General features: G+C 42.3%; 1 protein-coding gene across 1 annotated transcript in view; it reads left to right on the forward strand.

The window, feature by feature from the left end:
• acoxl (acyl-CoA oxidase-like) overlaps positions 1-15,450 on the forward strand; it is a 437,923-nt gene extending 422,473 nt beyond the window's left edge. Inside the window, exon 19 of the mRNA XM_068027531.1 lies at positions 15,050-15,450. Coding sequence (XP_067883632.1) covers positions 15,050-15,244 — 195 coding nt within the window. The 3' untranslated portion in view covers positions 15,245-15,450. The remainder of the gene's footprint in view (positions 1-15,049) is intronic.
• Positions 15,451-17,105: the final 1,655 nt, after the last annotated feature.

A 17,105-nucleotide genomic window follows, 5' to 3' on the forward strand; every position in this document is an offset into this window, starting at 1 on the left:
GCAAAATACAGTAAACAGGGAAGAAATAACTTGCTTTTATAGGATCATAGGAACATTATGAACAGGAGTAGACCCTCAAGTCTGCTCTGCCATTCAGTTAGATCATGGCTTTTTGTCATTGCTCCTTGTCCCTTGATAGCAGTCTCCAATCGTGCAACAGCCTTCTGGGGAAGAGGATTCCAGTTTTCTACTAATGAAAGGGACCTTTCCCTCTGAGAGTCCCTGGTCTACTCCTCAGTCACCCCCAAAACATACCACCTTTCCTATCATATCTTTCCATGCAAGCACAGGAGATGCAACACCTGCCCTTTTACCTCCTCCTTTCTCACCATCTAAGGCTCCAAACGAGTGAAACAGCGACTTAGTGGTACGTTCACATATCTAGTGAAGATTGGAGAGAGACCTCATCAGTGTCATGTAGATCATTTGCTTAAAAAAGGAAATCTAACAAAGGGAGAGGATGAGAAGCCTCCTACAGTCCAAGTTCCTACAGTCCCATGAGAAAGTCACAAAAAAACTGAAAGTTTGCCTGTATCACAGACTCAAAGCAAAGTGAGTCTTTGATTAAGACAAATCAATCAATTTCACAGTCCCAATCATCAAGTGGAGGTGGTAGTCAAAGTTCAGTTTCGACAAAGTCTGAGATGTTGGGAGAGCAGAGTCAAGTTAATGAAAATGGAAGATACCCAGACAGAAAGAGATAAAAGCCAGATAGGTTAATTGAAAGTATGTAGGATGGAAGAAGGAATAAGTTGTTCTTTTCATTACTTTTTGTCAAATAGTGATATTTTTGTTAAACACATATTGGTGTTAAGAAAAACAATTTTTTAACATAAATGATTCTGGAAATATTCTTTATATATGTTTTAGTTGTGATTACAGTAATAACAAGCATGCAACCCAACCTGTTAAATTTCAAGTATTATTATTGCATTCTGGGAAATTATGTACATGTATCATTTTGCATGTTAGCATGAATACAGGATCGATTAGCTAACAGGAAGCAGAGAGTAGGGATAAATGAGTCTTTTTCAGGTTGGCAAGCTGTAACTAGTGGAGTGCCACAGGGTTCAGTGCTGGGCCTCAACTATTTACAATCTTTATCAATGATTTGGATGAATGGACCGAATGTATGGTGTATGAATTTGCTGATGACACAAAGGAGAGTAAGTCGTGAAGAAGGCATAGAGAGTCTGCAAAGGGATATAGATAGGTTAAGTGAGTGGGCAAAAATTTGGCAGATGGAGTATAGTGTGGGAAAATGTGAACTTGTCCACTTTGGCAGGAAGAATAGAAAAGCAGTATATTATTTAAATGGAGAGAGATTGCAGAACTCTTACCTGGCAGGGGAGAGACCATGATCAGTGGCCTTTGATCCTGCAGGTGCTGTTTTTGTGGGGTTTCAGCGTCGTTTTTATGGCATTTCACCCTTTGGGATTGAAGATCTACCGTGGTTGTTGTTTTCCTGCTGCTTGGGGTTTTAGTACCTGTCCCAGGAAAGTTTCAAGCAAACAATGGCTGCAACCAACACCAGACCTCCAGGCCAGGGGGTGCGTAACACCATTAGGGTGGCGGTGAAAGGTAGCAAAGGAGGTTCACCCATTGACCGCGCCTTCTTCATTCAGAAAATCCTGATCGAATGCTGTGGATTCCTAGCTGCGGACTTCTCCTGCCTCCAGGACTTCTCCAGCAGTGGCTATTTCGACGTAGCTTTCAAGAATATGGCGGGATGCATCATGTTCCTGAAGGTGTTCAAGAAGAGAGGCAATCAGGCGCCGCTGTCCATCCTCACAGCGGAGCCGCACTTCACGCTGCCGTCGCAACGTAACCAGGTGGTGACAATCCACCTCTACAACCCCCATATCCCTGTTGTCGATGTGTTCATCTTCCTCGCCAGGTAGTTGAGGTGGCCAGCAACAGCACCGAGGTCAAGGACCCCTTTGGGATTTGGACCAGCAAGCGGTAGGTCAAGGTCACCTTGAAGGTCGACACCAATGGAGCCATCATCCATCCTCCCTCCAGCATCGCTATCGGGGGACGTCGAAGCTTCTTGGTCTATGCAGGGCAGCCCAGAGTTTGTATGACCTGTGGCAAATCTGGTCACGTGGCAGCCAGCTGCAGCACAGTCATCTCCAAGAACTGTAAGCAGGAAGGCCATCAGACCAAGGACTGTAAACAGAGTAAGTGCTGCAACCTGTGTGGTGGGGCAAGCCACCTCTACAAGATCTGCCCCAAGCGCTTCCTCAGTTACGCACAGGCAGCAAGATCCAAGGAGCCGAACGCATGTGCAACAGCTTGTGCACACTATGGGTATGCAGGAAAATACCCAAGGACTGGGACTAGTAAGGATACCTGGTGTGGTAAGTAACATCCAATTTTAAATAGGTATTGTCAGGCAAACCTCCCACCTGCCAAGACTGAGGCATACATGATTTCACCACATGAACATTGAAACTTAAAATTGCAAGCCCCTGGCTGGAAGGACATTTGCATAGTACCAGATGGTGTTGAAACAAAGGAACTAGTCCCCGCCCCAATTCACAGAAGAGACCTGGTCAAACCAGTCGGTCACGTGACCTACTGCTGGCCAACTAGGGGAGTTTTAAACTGGAAAAACAGAATTTGAACTCAGAACGCCATCTGCTCCTGGAACTGAAGCAAGAATTACCTCCTCTCCTGTCTACCTGCTCATCTCTCAGGGAGCTGAATCTTGTGAAGACATGTGAACCTCAAAGAAAAAAAAGTTTCCTACGTGAACAAGGTTTAGGCAAAATACTGGGCCCAATGAAAGGCAAGAATTACCTAAAAAAAGGACTATACCGTGAGCGAAGCATAGTAATAAGATATTGCCTCAAGCTGTTCCGCTGTATCTTTTCTTCTCTTTTCTATCCCTGTCTGCATGTGTATATTGCGTGTGCATGCTAGCGTGGGCGCGTCATATATCCGTAGGCGTGAACTATATTAGAGTTTAATAAATTTCACTTTTCTTCTTTAAACCAAAGAAAGCCTGTTTGTGCCCATTTCTTTGCCTTATACTTGGAAAGCTGTGTACAAGAATTCACAAAGGGGAAGCTCAAAACGCAGTGTTTAAATTTAAACCCGATTACAACAAGACCAGGTGAAGATAGTAACAGACCCCTAGACGCCTTTCTCACCTGGTTGCAGCAGTATAAAGATTACTTCTGTTAACGTGCGTAGTGTTAAATCCACTGTGTGATGTTTTTCGACCTTGGGTTACCTCGCCAAGGTCAAAGTCGACCTACTGTTTCTGCAGGAGTGTGGGATACCGCACCTCAGCACTTACAGGCAATGGTCGTGATGGTGGTCCCACAGGCCAGGGGGAAATGATTCTCATTCCTCTGGCCTTGGTATTCTGCTGCGGGGAGACAGCTTCCTCATCTCCGCAGTTAAGGAGGTGGTGGGCGGTCGCCTCCTCGTAGCAGACGTAATGTACAACAATGCTCCGCTCCAGTTAATTAACGTGTACGCCCCGGTCTAATACAGCGAGCGGCTGACCATCCTCCAGCAGCTCCCACTGCTGCTGGTGACGTCGAGGCCAGTCATTCTAGGCGGTGACTTCAACTGCATCATTGATGCAGCTGGACGATCAGGCAGTGACGACCGCAAACTGGACGCCACGTCCAGATTCCTAATAGAAACAGTTAAAGATGCCAAGCTGCAAGACGTCTTCAGCAACCCTGCAGACGGAGCGCAGCGTAGATACACCTGGTTAAGACCAGACGGGTCTGCCCGTTGCAGGATTGACTTCCTGTTTGTATCCCATGCATTCACAGTCAGATCCACCAACGTCAAGCCAGTGTTCTTCTCTGACCACTGCCTCCTACTGGCCAACTGTCACCCACAGGACAACCAGCGGGTTGGCAGGGGGAGATGGAAGCTGAATGTAACACTGCTGACCCCAGAGAACATTGAGGAACTCAAAAGTGATTACAAAGGTTGGAGAACCGTGAAACCCCTCTTTGAGTCTCTGGTGCACTGGTGGGAAGTGATCAAGGCAAACATCAAGAGGTTCTTTATCTCAAAGCTGTTCAGAAGGTGAGAGAGAGAGACAGAGAGAATGTCCCAACTCCAGAAAAGAATGCAGACTCTGCTCCGGCTGCATTCGATGGGGGTCGAGGTCAAGGAGGATCTCCAAGAGGTGAAGAGCCAGCAGGCCTCGCTCTTTGCCACGGAGGCCTCCAAGATTATCTTCCAGTCCACAGTCCACTTCATTGAGCAGGATGAGACGTGCTTGTGTTTCTTCTTCCAAAAGGTACAGAGAACTCTGTGATCAGCAGCCTGAAAGAAGAGGACGGCTCAGTGACATCATCGCAGTCTGACATACTAAGGATCAGCAAATCCTTCTATGCCGAGCTGTACGACGTGAAGCCCACGGACAGCATGGCCTCCCCGTCCTTCCTGTCATCTATCACGAGGTCTTAGGTGACAACACGTGAGAGAATCTGGACAAACCGCTAACTCTGGATGAGCTGACAAAGGCTGTCAGGTCCTTTGAGACGAGTAAAACTCCCGGAAGCAAAGCCTTATCAGTTGAGTTGTATTCGACTCTGTAGAACTGGATCAGCCCAGACCTGCAGGAAGTGTAAGTGTAAGGGTTCTGGCTGGCAGCATGTCAGAATCCATGAGGAAAGGCATCATCACCCTCATCTACAAGCGGAAGGGGGAGAGGGCAGAAATCAGAAATTGGCGGCCCATCTCACTGCTTAGTGTAGACTACAAGATTCTGTCCAAAGTTATCGCCAGTTGGGTCAAGTCTGCTCTGGAGTTGGTGATTCGCCCTGACCCGACCTGTACCGTACCCGACACGAAGATCTCTGATAGTCTCATGCTACTCAGGGAAACGATCACCTATGTGCAGGACAGGGAGGTGGACACCTGCCTCATCAGCTTGGACCAGGAGATGGCTTTTGATAGCATATCGCACACATACATGATGGACGTGCTCTTCAAAATGGGGTTTGGGGAGGGAATCCGTAATTGTTTTAGTTTAGTTTAGTTTAGAGATACAGCACTGAAACAGGCCCTTCGGCCCACCGAGTCTGTGCCGACCATCAACCACCCATTTATACTAATCCTACACTAATCCCATATTCCTACCACATCCCCACCTGTCCCTATATTTCCCCACCACCTACCTATACTAGGGGCAATTTATAATGGCCAATTTACCTATCAACCTGCAAGTCTTTGGCATGTGGGAGGAAACCGGAGCACCCGGAGGAAACCCACGCAGACACGGAGAACTTGCAAACTCCACACAGGCAGTACCCAGAATTGAACCCGGGTCGCTGGAGCTGTGAGGCTGCAGTGCTAACCACACAAACATCGGTCACGCAGTCTCAACCAATGGGTGGGAATCAGAAAGTTTCTTGATCAAATCTGGAGTCAGACAGGGCTGTCATCTCTCCCTGTCTTGTTTGTTTGCTGTATTGAACCTTTTGCTGAGTCCATTAGGAAGGAAGCGGGCATAAAAGGGGTGATAATCCCAGGCAGTGGGGGCACTCAGGTCAAAGCCTCCCATGGACGCTGTCTTTTGTTGTTATTTATTTCAAGGGGAATGGAATTTAAAAGTAGGGAAGTTTTGCTACAGTTATACAGGGCATTGATGAGCACACATCTGGTGTACAGCATACAGTTTTGGTCTCCTTACTTAAGAAAGGATATAATTGCATTAGAAGCAGTTCAGAGAAGGTTCATGCAACTGATTCCTGGGATGAAGGGGTTATCTTATGGGGAAAGATTGGACAGGTTTGGCCTATATCCATTGGAGTTTAGAAGAATGAGAGGTGATCTTATTGAGGCATATAAGATTCTGAGGGGATGTCTCCCCTTATGTGAGAGACTTGAATGAGGGGACACAGTTTAAAAATTAGAGGTCTCCCATTTAAAACGGAGATAGGAAACATTTTTTCTCTCAAAGGGTTGTTAGTCTGTGGAATTCTCTTCCCCACAGAGCTGTTGAGGCAGGGTCATTGAATATTTTAAGGCTGAGTTAGATAGATTCTTGATTGACAAGGAAGTCAAATGGTATAGCAGGTAGACAGGAAAGTAGAGTTGAGGCCGCAGTCAGATCAGCCATGATCTTATCAAATGACAGAACAGGCTTGAGGGGCCGAATGGCCTACTCCTGCTCCTAATTCGTATGTTTAGTATACTATATTTGCTGCTCACAATGTGGTCTCCTCTACATTGTGGAGACCAAACGCAGACTAGCTGACCACTTTGCGGAACACCTCCACTCAGTCCCCAAGCGTGACCCCGAGATTTCTGTTGCTTGTCATTTCGATTCTCTACTGCTCCCACTCTGACCTCTCGGTACTTGGCCTACTGCAGCATTCCAATGAAGCTCAACGCAAACTTGAGGAACAGCACCTCATCTTTCGACTGGGCACTTTACAGCCTTCTGGACTCAACATTGAATTCAGTAATTTTAGATCATAACCGCTGCCCCATTATTTTCTTCTTTTGTTTTTTTCCCCTCTGATTTCTTTCTTAATCCCTTTACTTTGCATTCGGATGTTGCTATCCTGCCATTCACACCTCATCCACACACATCTTTTGTTTCTTTATTTGTTCCATTACCACTCCCTTTGGCTTTGTACCATGAAACCTTTTATCATTTAATCTCACCTGCCCTCCACCCTATCATAGACCTTCCCTTTTGTGCTTCTTCTCCCTCCCCCTTTCACTTACTCAAAACCCATTACATTTCTAACTTTTTCCAGTTCTGATGAAAGGTCACAGACCTGAAACGTTAACTCTGTTTTTCTCTGCACCGAAGCTGCTTTACCTGCTGAATATTTCCAGCATTTTCTGTTTTTATTTCAGATTACCATCATCTGCAGCATTTTGCTTTTGTTCGACTAATGGATACCTCCCTAGTACTGTATCACATCCCAAAGCACTAGGTTTTAAAACAGGTGGGAGTTTGGACAGTAAATAACCCACAACAAACAATAATAAATATGTATAAAAATGCATTGCAGCGTCAAACTATCAAGTCCAAATGTGGGTCTTAGACATAGAAGAAAACTATAGCTTCTTTTATATTGATCTTGGACCACCGGTTCGTGCAACCTGATCTACCATAGACGATGGACATGAAAATTGGCAAAGTGCAGAATATAAGAACATAAGAAATAAAAGCAGGAGTAAGCCATATGTCACCCCGAGCCTGCTTCGCCCTTCAATAAGATCATGGCTAATCTTTGACCTAAACTCCACTTTCCTGCCCTATCCTCAGATCCCTTGATTTCCTTCGAGTCCAAAAATCTATCAGTCTCAGCCTTGAATGTACTCAACGACTGAGCATCCACAGACATCTGGGGTACAGACACCAAAACTGTACACAAGTATTCCAGGTGTGGTCTCACCAGAGCCCTATACAATTGCAGCAAAATTTCTTTACTGTTGTACTCCAACCCCCTTGTAATAAAGATACATACCAATTGCCTTCCTACTTGCTTTCTGTACCTAGCTTGCTTGTTAACTTTCTCTGTTTCATGTGGAAGGATTCCCAAATTCCTAAGAACACCAACATTGAATAATTTCTCACCTTTTAAAAAATACTCTGATTTTCTCTTCTTCTTACCAAGCCTCACATTTCCCCACAGTATACTCCATTTGCTACCTTCTTGCCCACTCACTTTAACCTATGTATATCACTATACAAGCTCTTATTTTCCCACGTCGCTTTTTGCCATCAGTAAACTTGGACACATTGTATAATGGTCCCTTCATCCAATATAGATTGTAAGTAATTAAATCGCTAGTACTGATCCTTGCTACATCCCACTAATAACAGCCTGCCAATCTGAAAATAATCCTTTTATTCTTACTGTCTGTATTTTGTCCTTTAACCAATCCTCTATCCATGCTAATATATTACCCTCAACCCCATGAGCCCTTAACTTGTGCAACAACCTTTCATGTGGCACCTTAACAAATCCCTATATCCACTTGTTTCCCCTTATCCACCCTGCTAGTTACGTCTTCAAAAAATTCTAGTAGATTTGTCAAGCTTGATTTCCCTTTCATAAAACAATGTTAACTCTGCCTTATCATATGATTTTCTAAGTACCCTATTACAACTCCTTTAATAATGGATTCCAATATTTTTTCAATGACTGATGTCAGGCTAACTGGCCTGTTTCCTGCTTACTTTCTCCCTCCTGTTCGATAGATGGACATTAATTTCCTTGGTCTTGGTGCCTGTCACTGGCCAATGAAAGCACTGCACCAGCGGCAGCCTGATATTTGTGGATTCAAAACAAACCTCCAACCTCCTTTCCAGTACATGTATTTTAAACACATTAACATACACCTGCCTGTCTAATGATGATGCCATTACATAATGGGCTAACATCATGAGATACATTGTGCTTAAGCTGTGGCCAATTTGTTGGCACCAGCCTTTGCATTTGCATCCTTCCGAAAGCAATTTGCTGCTTTTCATTTAAATGTGAATGAGCAATGCTCTTCCGTGACCTGGCCTCTGCCTGTCAGAGGCCCTTATCAATGGTAGTTAAATGTGCTAGCAGAGCGAATCTCAGAGAAGGCATATGCAGCACTTTTCTCATTTTGTGCAAGTTTTTACAACTCGTTCAGATCCATTTTCTGAAAAGAAAACAAATCTTGCCATTCTTTAAAGAAAGAAAGACTTGCATTTATATAGTGCTTCAGGAAATCCCAAAGTACTTTACAGTCAATCAAGTACTTTTGTTGAAGTCATTGTTGTAATGTAGGATTTATAGGCACGACAGAGTAAGGATTGCTCTAGTAACAGTGTAAATATGTTTGTGAATATTGCCCCTTCAAGAACACCTCACCGAATCTTTTCAATTGCATCTACCAGCTCACTCGAAATGTTAAACACATTGAAGATGTCACGGCATGAACTCTTAACTCTTTATTCTCTTACATACAACTATCAATAAAATAAATCTTCCATTGCCAAGTGTCTTCCTCATTCATGGATTTTTTTTTTGTTAGCTGCACAATTGACCTGTTATCAGATAGGAATCTACAAGCTGCCTTCTGTGGCCCATTTCTGTAATTATTAGCTTGTCTACTTCTAAACCTATTAGTGTAACTTTGTCTCTGGAGATGTCAAGCTGAGTGTACAGACCAAGCAGGCCTGTGTGTCTGAGGCCTGATCAGATAAAGGCACCTCTCCCAAAGACAACAAAGCAGCATGCAGCATAGGCATCTGTGTGTGAATTTTCTCAGTGTGGCTACAGTCCATCACAGTCACATTGGCATTGTCCTGCACAGTTTCTCGTTCAACTTTTCAATATTAGCACCAGAAATGACTTTTGGATGCATGGGAACCAAGCAGACAAGAAGAGCGGATGAGTCACTGTGTATAGTAGAAAATATAGCAGCTAAAACAACTGAACCTTTGAAGCCGGGTAACTACGAACTGGAAAAAACCCTCTTAAGTGAGAAAAGCAATGACTGACTAACAGAAGAATGTATATTAAGCAAAGTAGATTGTTGTAAAAGGACAGATCCATTCTAATGGTTCCTGACCTTCCTCAGCCTTAGCTCTTTGGGAAAGTCCTTTGAAGTTTACTGGAGCACTGCACTTCCTTTACTGGTGAATTTCAGTTCTCTATCGAAATGTGCGTCAATCTCTCAGAAACGTAATCAAATGACTGCGTTTGTGTGTGAAGGTGAGAGAAAGCAAATTTGGGGAATTGGCAAGCAGTGTAATGGCTCCAGATATTACAGAGAGAGAAAAAAAACTGGAAATCTGACATAAAGGCAAACATTGTTGGAAATACAAACCAATTCTATCAGCATCTATAAAAATAGAAGAGACAGGTTAACATTTCACGTAGAGTCATTTTGCTACATGTAATGAAATCGTGAACACATCCTTTAACACCTGGTCTACAAACTATAATGAAATCATAGCTGGTGGGGTGGAAGAAGCTTCAGAATGGCAGACTCCTCGTCAGATCATGTAAATAGTTTTTGGCATGAACCAGAATGAACCATGGAAGTTGGCGAATTTAGACATTCTTACAGCAGAATTGGATGAAACTTCAGTGACAGCTGCACAAGATTAGATGGGTGTGTTGCCAGCTGGAGTAACAACAGCAAAGTGTTATGACCAGGTGAGAAAGAGGTCCAGGGTTCCCTTTCAGCCTTCACCTGGTTTACTGTAACAGGGTTTAATTTTAAACACACCGTGAGTTTAGCTCCCCCTTGGTGAATCCTTGTTCACCGCTTTCCAATTATAAGGCAAAGAAAAAAGCACAAACAGACTTTCTTAGATTTAAAGAAGAAAAGTTGAAATTTATTAAACTTAAACTCTAATTCGGTTGACGCCAACAGATACACAACATGCCCACGCTAGCATGCATACGCGATACACACATGCAAATAGAGACAGAAAGAGCAGAAGAAAAATAAAGTGGAAAGGTTTGAGGCAATATCTGCAGAGTTGTTGTGACGGTTCTTCAAGCTCATTGTAGAGTCCTTGATTGTAGATAGATCTTGCTTTTCATTGGGGCACAGTATAAGTCTTCGCTGTAGGAAACTTTTCTGTCTTGGGGTTCGTGTGTCTTCAGTGGATTCAGGCTTGTGAGAAAAGATGGGAGCAGACAGACAGGTTCCAAGGATATGGTTCCAAGAGTGCCAGCAGTAGCTGGCAACTTATCTAAGTTGCCATTTTCCATGTGTGAGCCTAGCCCATGATCATCAACAGGATTATCTGATCATTCAGGGGTGGGGTGGGGAGGGGGTAGTGGCGCAGGGAGAGGGAAGTGGGGTGGTAGAGCCCAATCCTATCAGTAGGAATGGAAACCCTACCCAATTGTATCGCCCCTGTGATTTAGGTGAGCTAATTCAGCATAGACTAGAAATCAAACCAGGACCTTCCTGGCCTCTATGGCTCAGTGCTGAATAAGATGGTGTCTTTATCCATCGTACCATTGCATGGATTCCAACAGCTAGTACCAAATTCTTCTGCTGAAAAACATGTTATGTACAGTTCATAACAAAAGAACTATTTTTAAGCTCCTGCTACAATTATAGTTTTAAACACCAACATGTTCTCTTATACATTAAGCAATTCATTTTTAACTTGAGGATACTTTTATTCCAATAAATGTTTTACAGTATTTTTTCATAACAATCTTCATTATCATAATCATAATCTTCATTAACTGTCTATTCTGAGAAGTGAAGGATAAGACTGCTTTGCCATTATTACCTGGTTGCTGTATTCTAAGACATTTAAACTGATTTATTGGGTGGGGTGAGGTGACCAAATTCTGACCTATTTTGAGGCAGTGATGTGTGCTGGGGTAGAGTATCCTGGATGCCAGGGGTCACCACAACCAAGCTCGATCCTGTCCTCAGTAGACAGACACTTTCCAGCAGGAGTCACAGAAAGAGATCAGGACTGGAAACTTTGGCAAATTTTTCTCCTGATTAACCCAGGGACACAGGCAAATTATCGTGCCCTTACTACTACCCCAACTGAAACTAGCTAACTCACCAATTAACCAGAACTACACCAGTATAAGAGTTAACAATTATTTATTGATTCTTTAAGTTGATATAAGAATATAATGACTAATACAATAGGTGGCGAGTCTTTTTTTGTTAACTTTCAATGAGTGGCCTACTGTACAGAATCCTGTTCTGGGTAAAGCTAAGTGAGACAAGCTACGGGAAGTACTGGGCTTACATTTGCTGGTAGGTTAGAGCTTGTTGGTTATTACGATTGAATCACAAGCTCAGTGCACTTGCTGAGAACACAGTGGTTCCCTTGCTGACCCAGGGCAATTATTTTCTCTCAGAGATTTACTGTGCCCATTTTGAAGTGTGTTTATGCCTGAAATGTCAACAAGCTTTATTCTACAAATCTCCTGGTTTATTTTCAAATAACAGAATCATTCAATCCCAGTTGATCTCAGAATAAGAACAGGTTGTGTAACAAAATGCATGATTTAAGAGGTTCAGTGGTATCTTTCATTCCAAACATTTGAACTTGAATCAGCACTTTTGTCCAATAAACAAACAATGTTTAGGTCACAGACCTGAAATGTTAACTTTGCTTCTCTCTCCACAGATGCTGCCAGACCTGCTGAGTATTTCCTGCACTTATTGTTTTTATTTGTGTTTAGGTTGGGTTATGTTCCACTAAATAAATGTACAGTTAGAAATCTTTGCATTTGTCATTTATAAACACTAATGCATTATGACTGCAATGGTATGGCAGAAACAGATATGCAGGTTGTTTAAGACTGTGTATATTTTTCATCAAAATTAATATTGTTTGTACTCATCTTTTAAGTCAAATTGATATTGAGAAGCTCACTGAATGTCCAAGGTTTGATCCTTGGTCCATGTTGATCTCAGCTAGAGTGCTTCATACCCCTGATTTAAGGAGTGGAAATCAGCCAGGATTCAATCTCCTAATTGATATCCAGTGAACTGTGCTGGAAGTGCGTGCAGACATTGATGGAGAAAAGAGTCAGGCTCAGGTGTGATTTCTCTCCACCTGCAGTCAGATAGCCCACAAACAGTGTCAAGGTGCATTCAGTATTTGCCACTTGGGAAAGTATCAAAAGTCAGTGAGTACATTGAATCTTATCCCAGCAAGGAGTCAATAAACTTCAGCAGGGAAAGAGAAATATGGTGGGAAATGAAACTTTAACATGTAGCCTGCCCTTCTGGAAAAACAAGATATTCAGAAACTGTCAATGTTCGATGCAGTACTTTGTCACAAAATCTTTTGAGACTTTGTCACGGGATAAAAGGTTTTTAAAAAAACAAATTGCTGATGGGTAAACCTAACTATAAACACTCCTTTACAAAAAAGGAACAGTGTTATTCATTTGTCCAGGTAAACAGTTTCTCTTCTTAGCGATGAACAGAAAGAAGCTCAAAATCATTGCTGACTATTGCAGTAAAAATAGAAAATTAATGGAAAAGGAATGAGTCTGAATTCCCAGGCCTTCTGAGATATAGGGATGACCCATTAGATTACAAGACATATATGGATGAGAAATATAATTTGCCTATCATAACCTATCCAGCCTGAGAAAAAAAACTGCAGTTTCCTCCAACACAGAATTCAACCATATTTCTTAAATAATTTCAAGGTGTTTGCCTCCACTACACTATTTGGAGGTTCATTCTACATGTTCTTTTAATACTGCTGGTTTCTTCCAAGACATTTTTATTTACAAAGCAATGCATTCCAGCTCAGTGTTTGCACATTATGCACCACCTGTACTAGTCCATCCCTTGGTTTCAGATTTTGGGACTTTTTGTGTTTGGTGTTGCCTTTCTTTTTAAATTGTATTGGTGCAAATATTTAAAAAATCTTGCATTTCTGTATCACGTCATTACATCTCTCAAAAGCATTGCAGGATGAATTACTTTGAAGTGCGTTCACTGTTCTGCATTAAAATTATCAAAAAATTGAATCTTATTTTTTGTAGAAACAGGATCTAAATGATATTTAAAAAGCTGTGAAGCTTGTCGCACAATGGGACCTATAAAACTACTTTTTACCGGTGTATGACTTAGTGCACAATTCAGGAATGAGATGTATTGTACTTAATTTGTGTTTATATGAAATTTGATGTGAATATATCTGGGGTGCACTACCTAAAAAAAACATTGAAATGCTTCCTTTTATAGGGTTTTGGCACAAAGTGCTTCCCTCAGTGAATTAGCTCTTTTTCAAAGAGTGTGCTCATTAGATTTGTAAGCATACAGACAGACAGGGACAGTTAGAGGTATAAGCTTCCTTTTCTACATATTTTCATTGTAAAGCTACACAATCTTAGAATAATAATAAAAGGATGAAATTTTACCCAATTTGTAGGAGAAATCTAAGCCCTAGGTATTATGTTAGGGTATTTTAATAAGTTTTCCTTTCAAGTATTTTTAGTTAATCTGTGAGTAATTTGATTTATTTTATCTTTGAAAACTTGAGTCCCACTGAAATGTGTCTGAGCAGTTTTGTGTCACTTTTTAACCAGACCAGACGCCGACTGTGTAGAGTAGTTTAGAGGGGCGGTACATGGCTTCTTTGCAGCTCGATTTTAAAGGCTTGTCTAGCCTGTGTTTGGATGGTATTTTATTGCATTACTGACTGGCTGCGTGACATCCGAGAGCGTTTCATAACAATATATAATAATCTATTTCATAATCCCGCCGTTGATAAATTGGATCCTGCCTAGTCGTAGCGTTTTTTTAACCCACAGCGTTGATCAGAAGTAAATTAAATATCGCTTTTTGAGTAAACAAAAGCGAGAACTATTGTACAGAGAGTGTTTTAAACAGCTGATTAACCGTAATCTGAATCATTTCGAAAGGATGTGCCCACACGATCGATGTAAACAGTACATATACACACACATACACAAACATAAAACTCAAACAGTAACTAAAAGCTAAAGTTTTACTAAGTGTTAAGGTGGATAGGGAGCGGGACATTACTAGATGATTTGTGCATAGGTATTGGTTTGTGTTCATTAAATGTGCGTCTCAGAACTTCACCCCCGCACTGGTGGCAAGGGAAATCGAGTTTTTTTTCTTTGTGGTTTTCTTCAGTTTTAAGCACTCAGTGGCCGATTTAAAATAATAACGTGACGGCGAAGATCGCCGGTTAAATTATTTTCCCATACATTTAATCGAATCCTGATGCTGATGTCCACAGTGAGAAGGGTCAGGGGAGTGAGTGAGGAATATGGTGAGTGGGACATACGCTGGAAATTAGCCCGTTTAGACCGCTGATAGCAGAAGGAAATTTCAGATTCAAAGCCTCCAACAACGACAATAGACACAAGAAGTTCCTTTTGGGATATCAAATGGTTCCTGTTGTTATCTTTTCCCATGTCTCACATCCACCTGCATCATCCCAGGGTCACCCCGCTCTCCCCCGCCCCCATCCCGCCCGAAAGTTTATTTAACAGAGTTTCGCAGTATGGGTGGTCTTGTTTTTCGTTTACCGATTAAACTCCCCTTCTCTCTTTCTCTGATCCACTTTTTCTTACAGCTGACTGAACTGTGCAGGTCGGTGAAGGAGGATGCTTTGACCGTACTGACAGCTTTCAATATCCCCACCACAACCGTTCATGCTCCGATCGCCGGAATCCCCAACGCTCGAGCAACCTGGGCTTTCTATCCCAAACCTCAGCTGGATCATCCTGGCGCCGCCAAAGCTACAGTATTAGCCCGGGCTAAACTATAAAACGGGAGGAGATGCAGAACCCGTACCGTGCCAACCCAAGACTCTTTGTATACAATTATTTCCCCACTCAATGTTGTCAAACTGTAATATAATCATGTTGTTATCAAAGCACGAAATATGTTGAAATTTTCAAAAACCATTCTAATTATGGTACTGTATTTTTGTGATATAATAAGAATTAAAAAAAATACACATTTTCATTCCAAGCGCGCCGTCTGTATATTTTGTTCTTTCCTTAGTTTGGTGCGCTGTTATCGTGCGAATTTTGACTTTGCTGACTCGTGTGGGTGGACATTGCTACTTTCTCACTTGATACTATCTCTGTCGGACCGAAATTCTCCCTTGAATTTTAAACCCAAAACACCGCCTGTGCACTGGCTCAGGGGAATCGATGGAACTGAGAAGGAAAGTCTTTATGTGGGTGATTAGAGCGCATTAAATATATTTTTTTTAAAACTGTTTGAAAATGAAACTTGCGGGTTTTTAAAAACTTGTTTACTTTTCTTCATGTGTACATATAATCTACAATAAAAAACCCTGGTGGGTTAAACTCGCTGCCGTGCACTTTCCAGCCCTGTTATTTGCGCTTCGTAGCTGTCGGTCCCGACCCGCGCTGAACCCTAACTTACAGGTCATTTTGGCCATATTTTCCCAATACATTGGAAGTACGGCGATACTTGTCTCGATATTATCTGCAGCGCTATACATCCTGAGTTAAACCCGATTATAAAGCAGTCTCACGTTTATTTCATGTACAAATCTTTCTCTAAAATAACCAACTTCAAGGGCATGCAGCAATTTCCACGGTGCGATTTTTGGATGCTACTCTTATGTGAAGAAATACAACATAATTGTAACCATTGTGCTCTATAAATACATCAAACAGAACTGAATTCGTCTTGCGCGCCATGCTTCGACGTTGAGACTAATAACGACCCCGAAAATATGTTAAAAGTAAAGGTTGGATGTGACAAATTGCGCTTTCATCATTGCTCATTGCGCCGCGGTAACTTGCAATAAAGTATATTCATTTAGCAGTTTCTGTTTGCTGCACTGAGGTTTTCTTGGTTTGTTTGTATTGCTGAGATTTCTATCTTTGCCAATGTTTTCACATTGGTATCGCTGGCCGCCGGCATTCAAGAGGTTTTTAAACATGACAGTGAAGGAAAAATCAGCGGCTGCATTCCGGCTCTGACAGACTTCGGAAACCCTCGCCTTTTAATTCGTTTCACTTAAAATTTATATCGCACGCAGCAACATTCAAAACTAACCTGCCAGCAATTACAATAATCTTGTTTCAAGTTTTCCCGCTTCCCACCTTAGTGACACTAAATTTACTTTTCGCTTTATCTTCTAAATTTGCGATGATGGAGAATAATGAAAGGAACCCCACCCCCATAGAGTCCTGTAGCTATTTAATTGTATACAAACATCTTGTGTTTCGTTCTCAATTGACCGGAATGGTTTGTGCGATGAAACACAACGCAGCATTATTGATCTGAAAGCGCCGATTCCACCCCAGGCAATTACTTTATTAATCGCTAATTTCCCCTTCCTGCCTTCGACAGTGGCCATTACTTTCCGAGCCTGACTTGTTGCAGCATGTCCCGGTGTTATTTACTTCTCTATCAGTTTGAAGCTCATCGCATCTTCCTAGAAGTGTCCCCCCCACCCCCCCAAAATCCAGAGGAAGTTTCAGGTCTCCTCAGCCTTTCCCTTTACTTTTATACCGGGGTCCACTCGCTGTCTTTTGTGTTTCCCTTCTCCCGGTTCTCGCCGCCGGTTTATAGGTAAAACCTCATCAGCGACGGGATATATTTTAAGTAATAAAAACAAGAAATGCTGGAACCATTTACTCTCA

The sequence above is a fragment of the Heterodontus francisci genome, chromosome 3, assembly GCF_036365525.1.
Source record: "Heterodontus francisci isolate sHetFra1 chromosome 3, sHetFra1.hap1, whole genome shotgun sequence".
Taxonomy (NCBI): Eukaryota; Metazoa; Chordata; class Chondrichthyes; order Heterodontiformes; family Heterodontidae; genus Heterodontus; species Heterodontus francisci.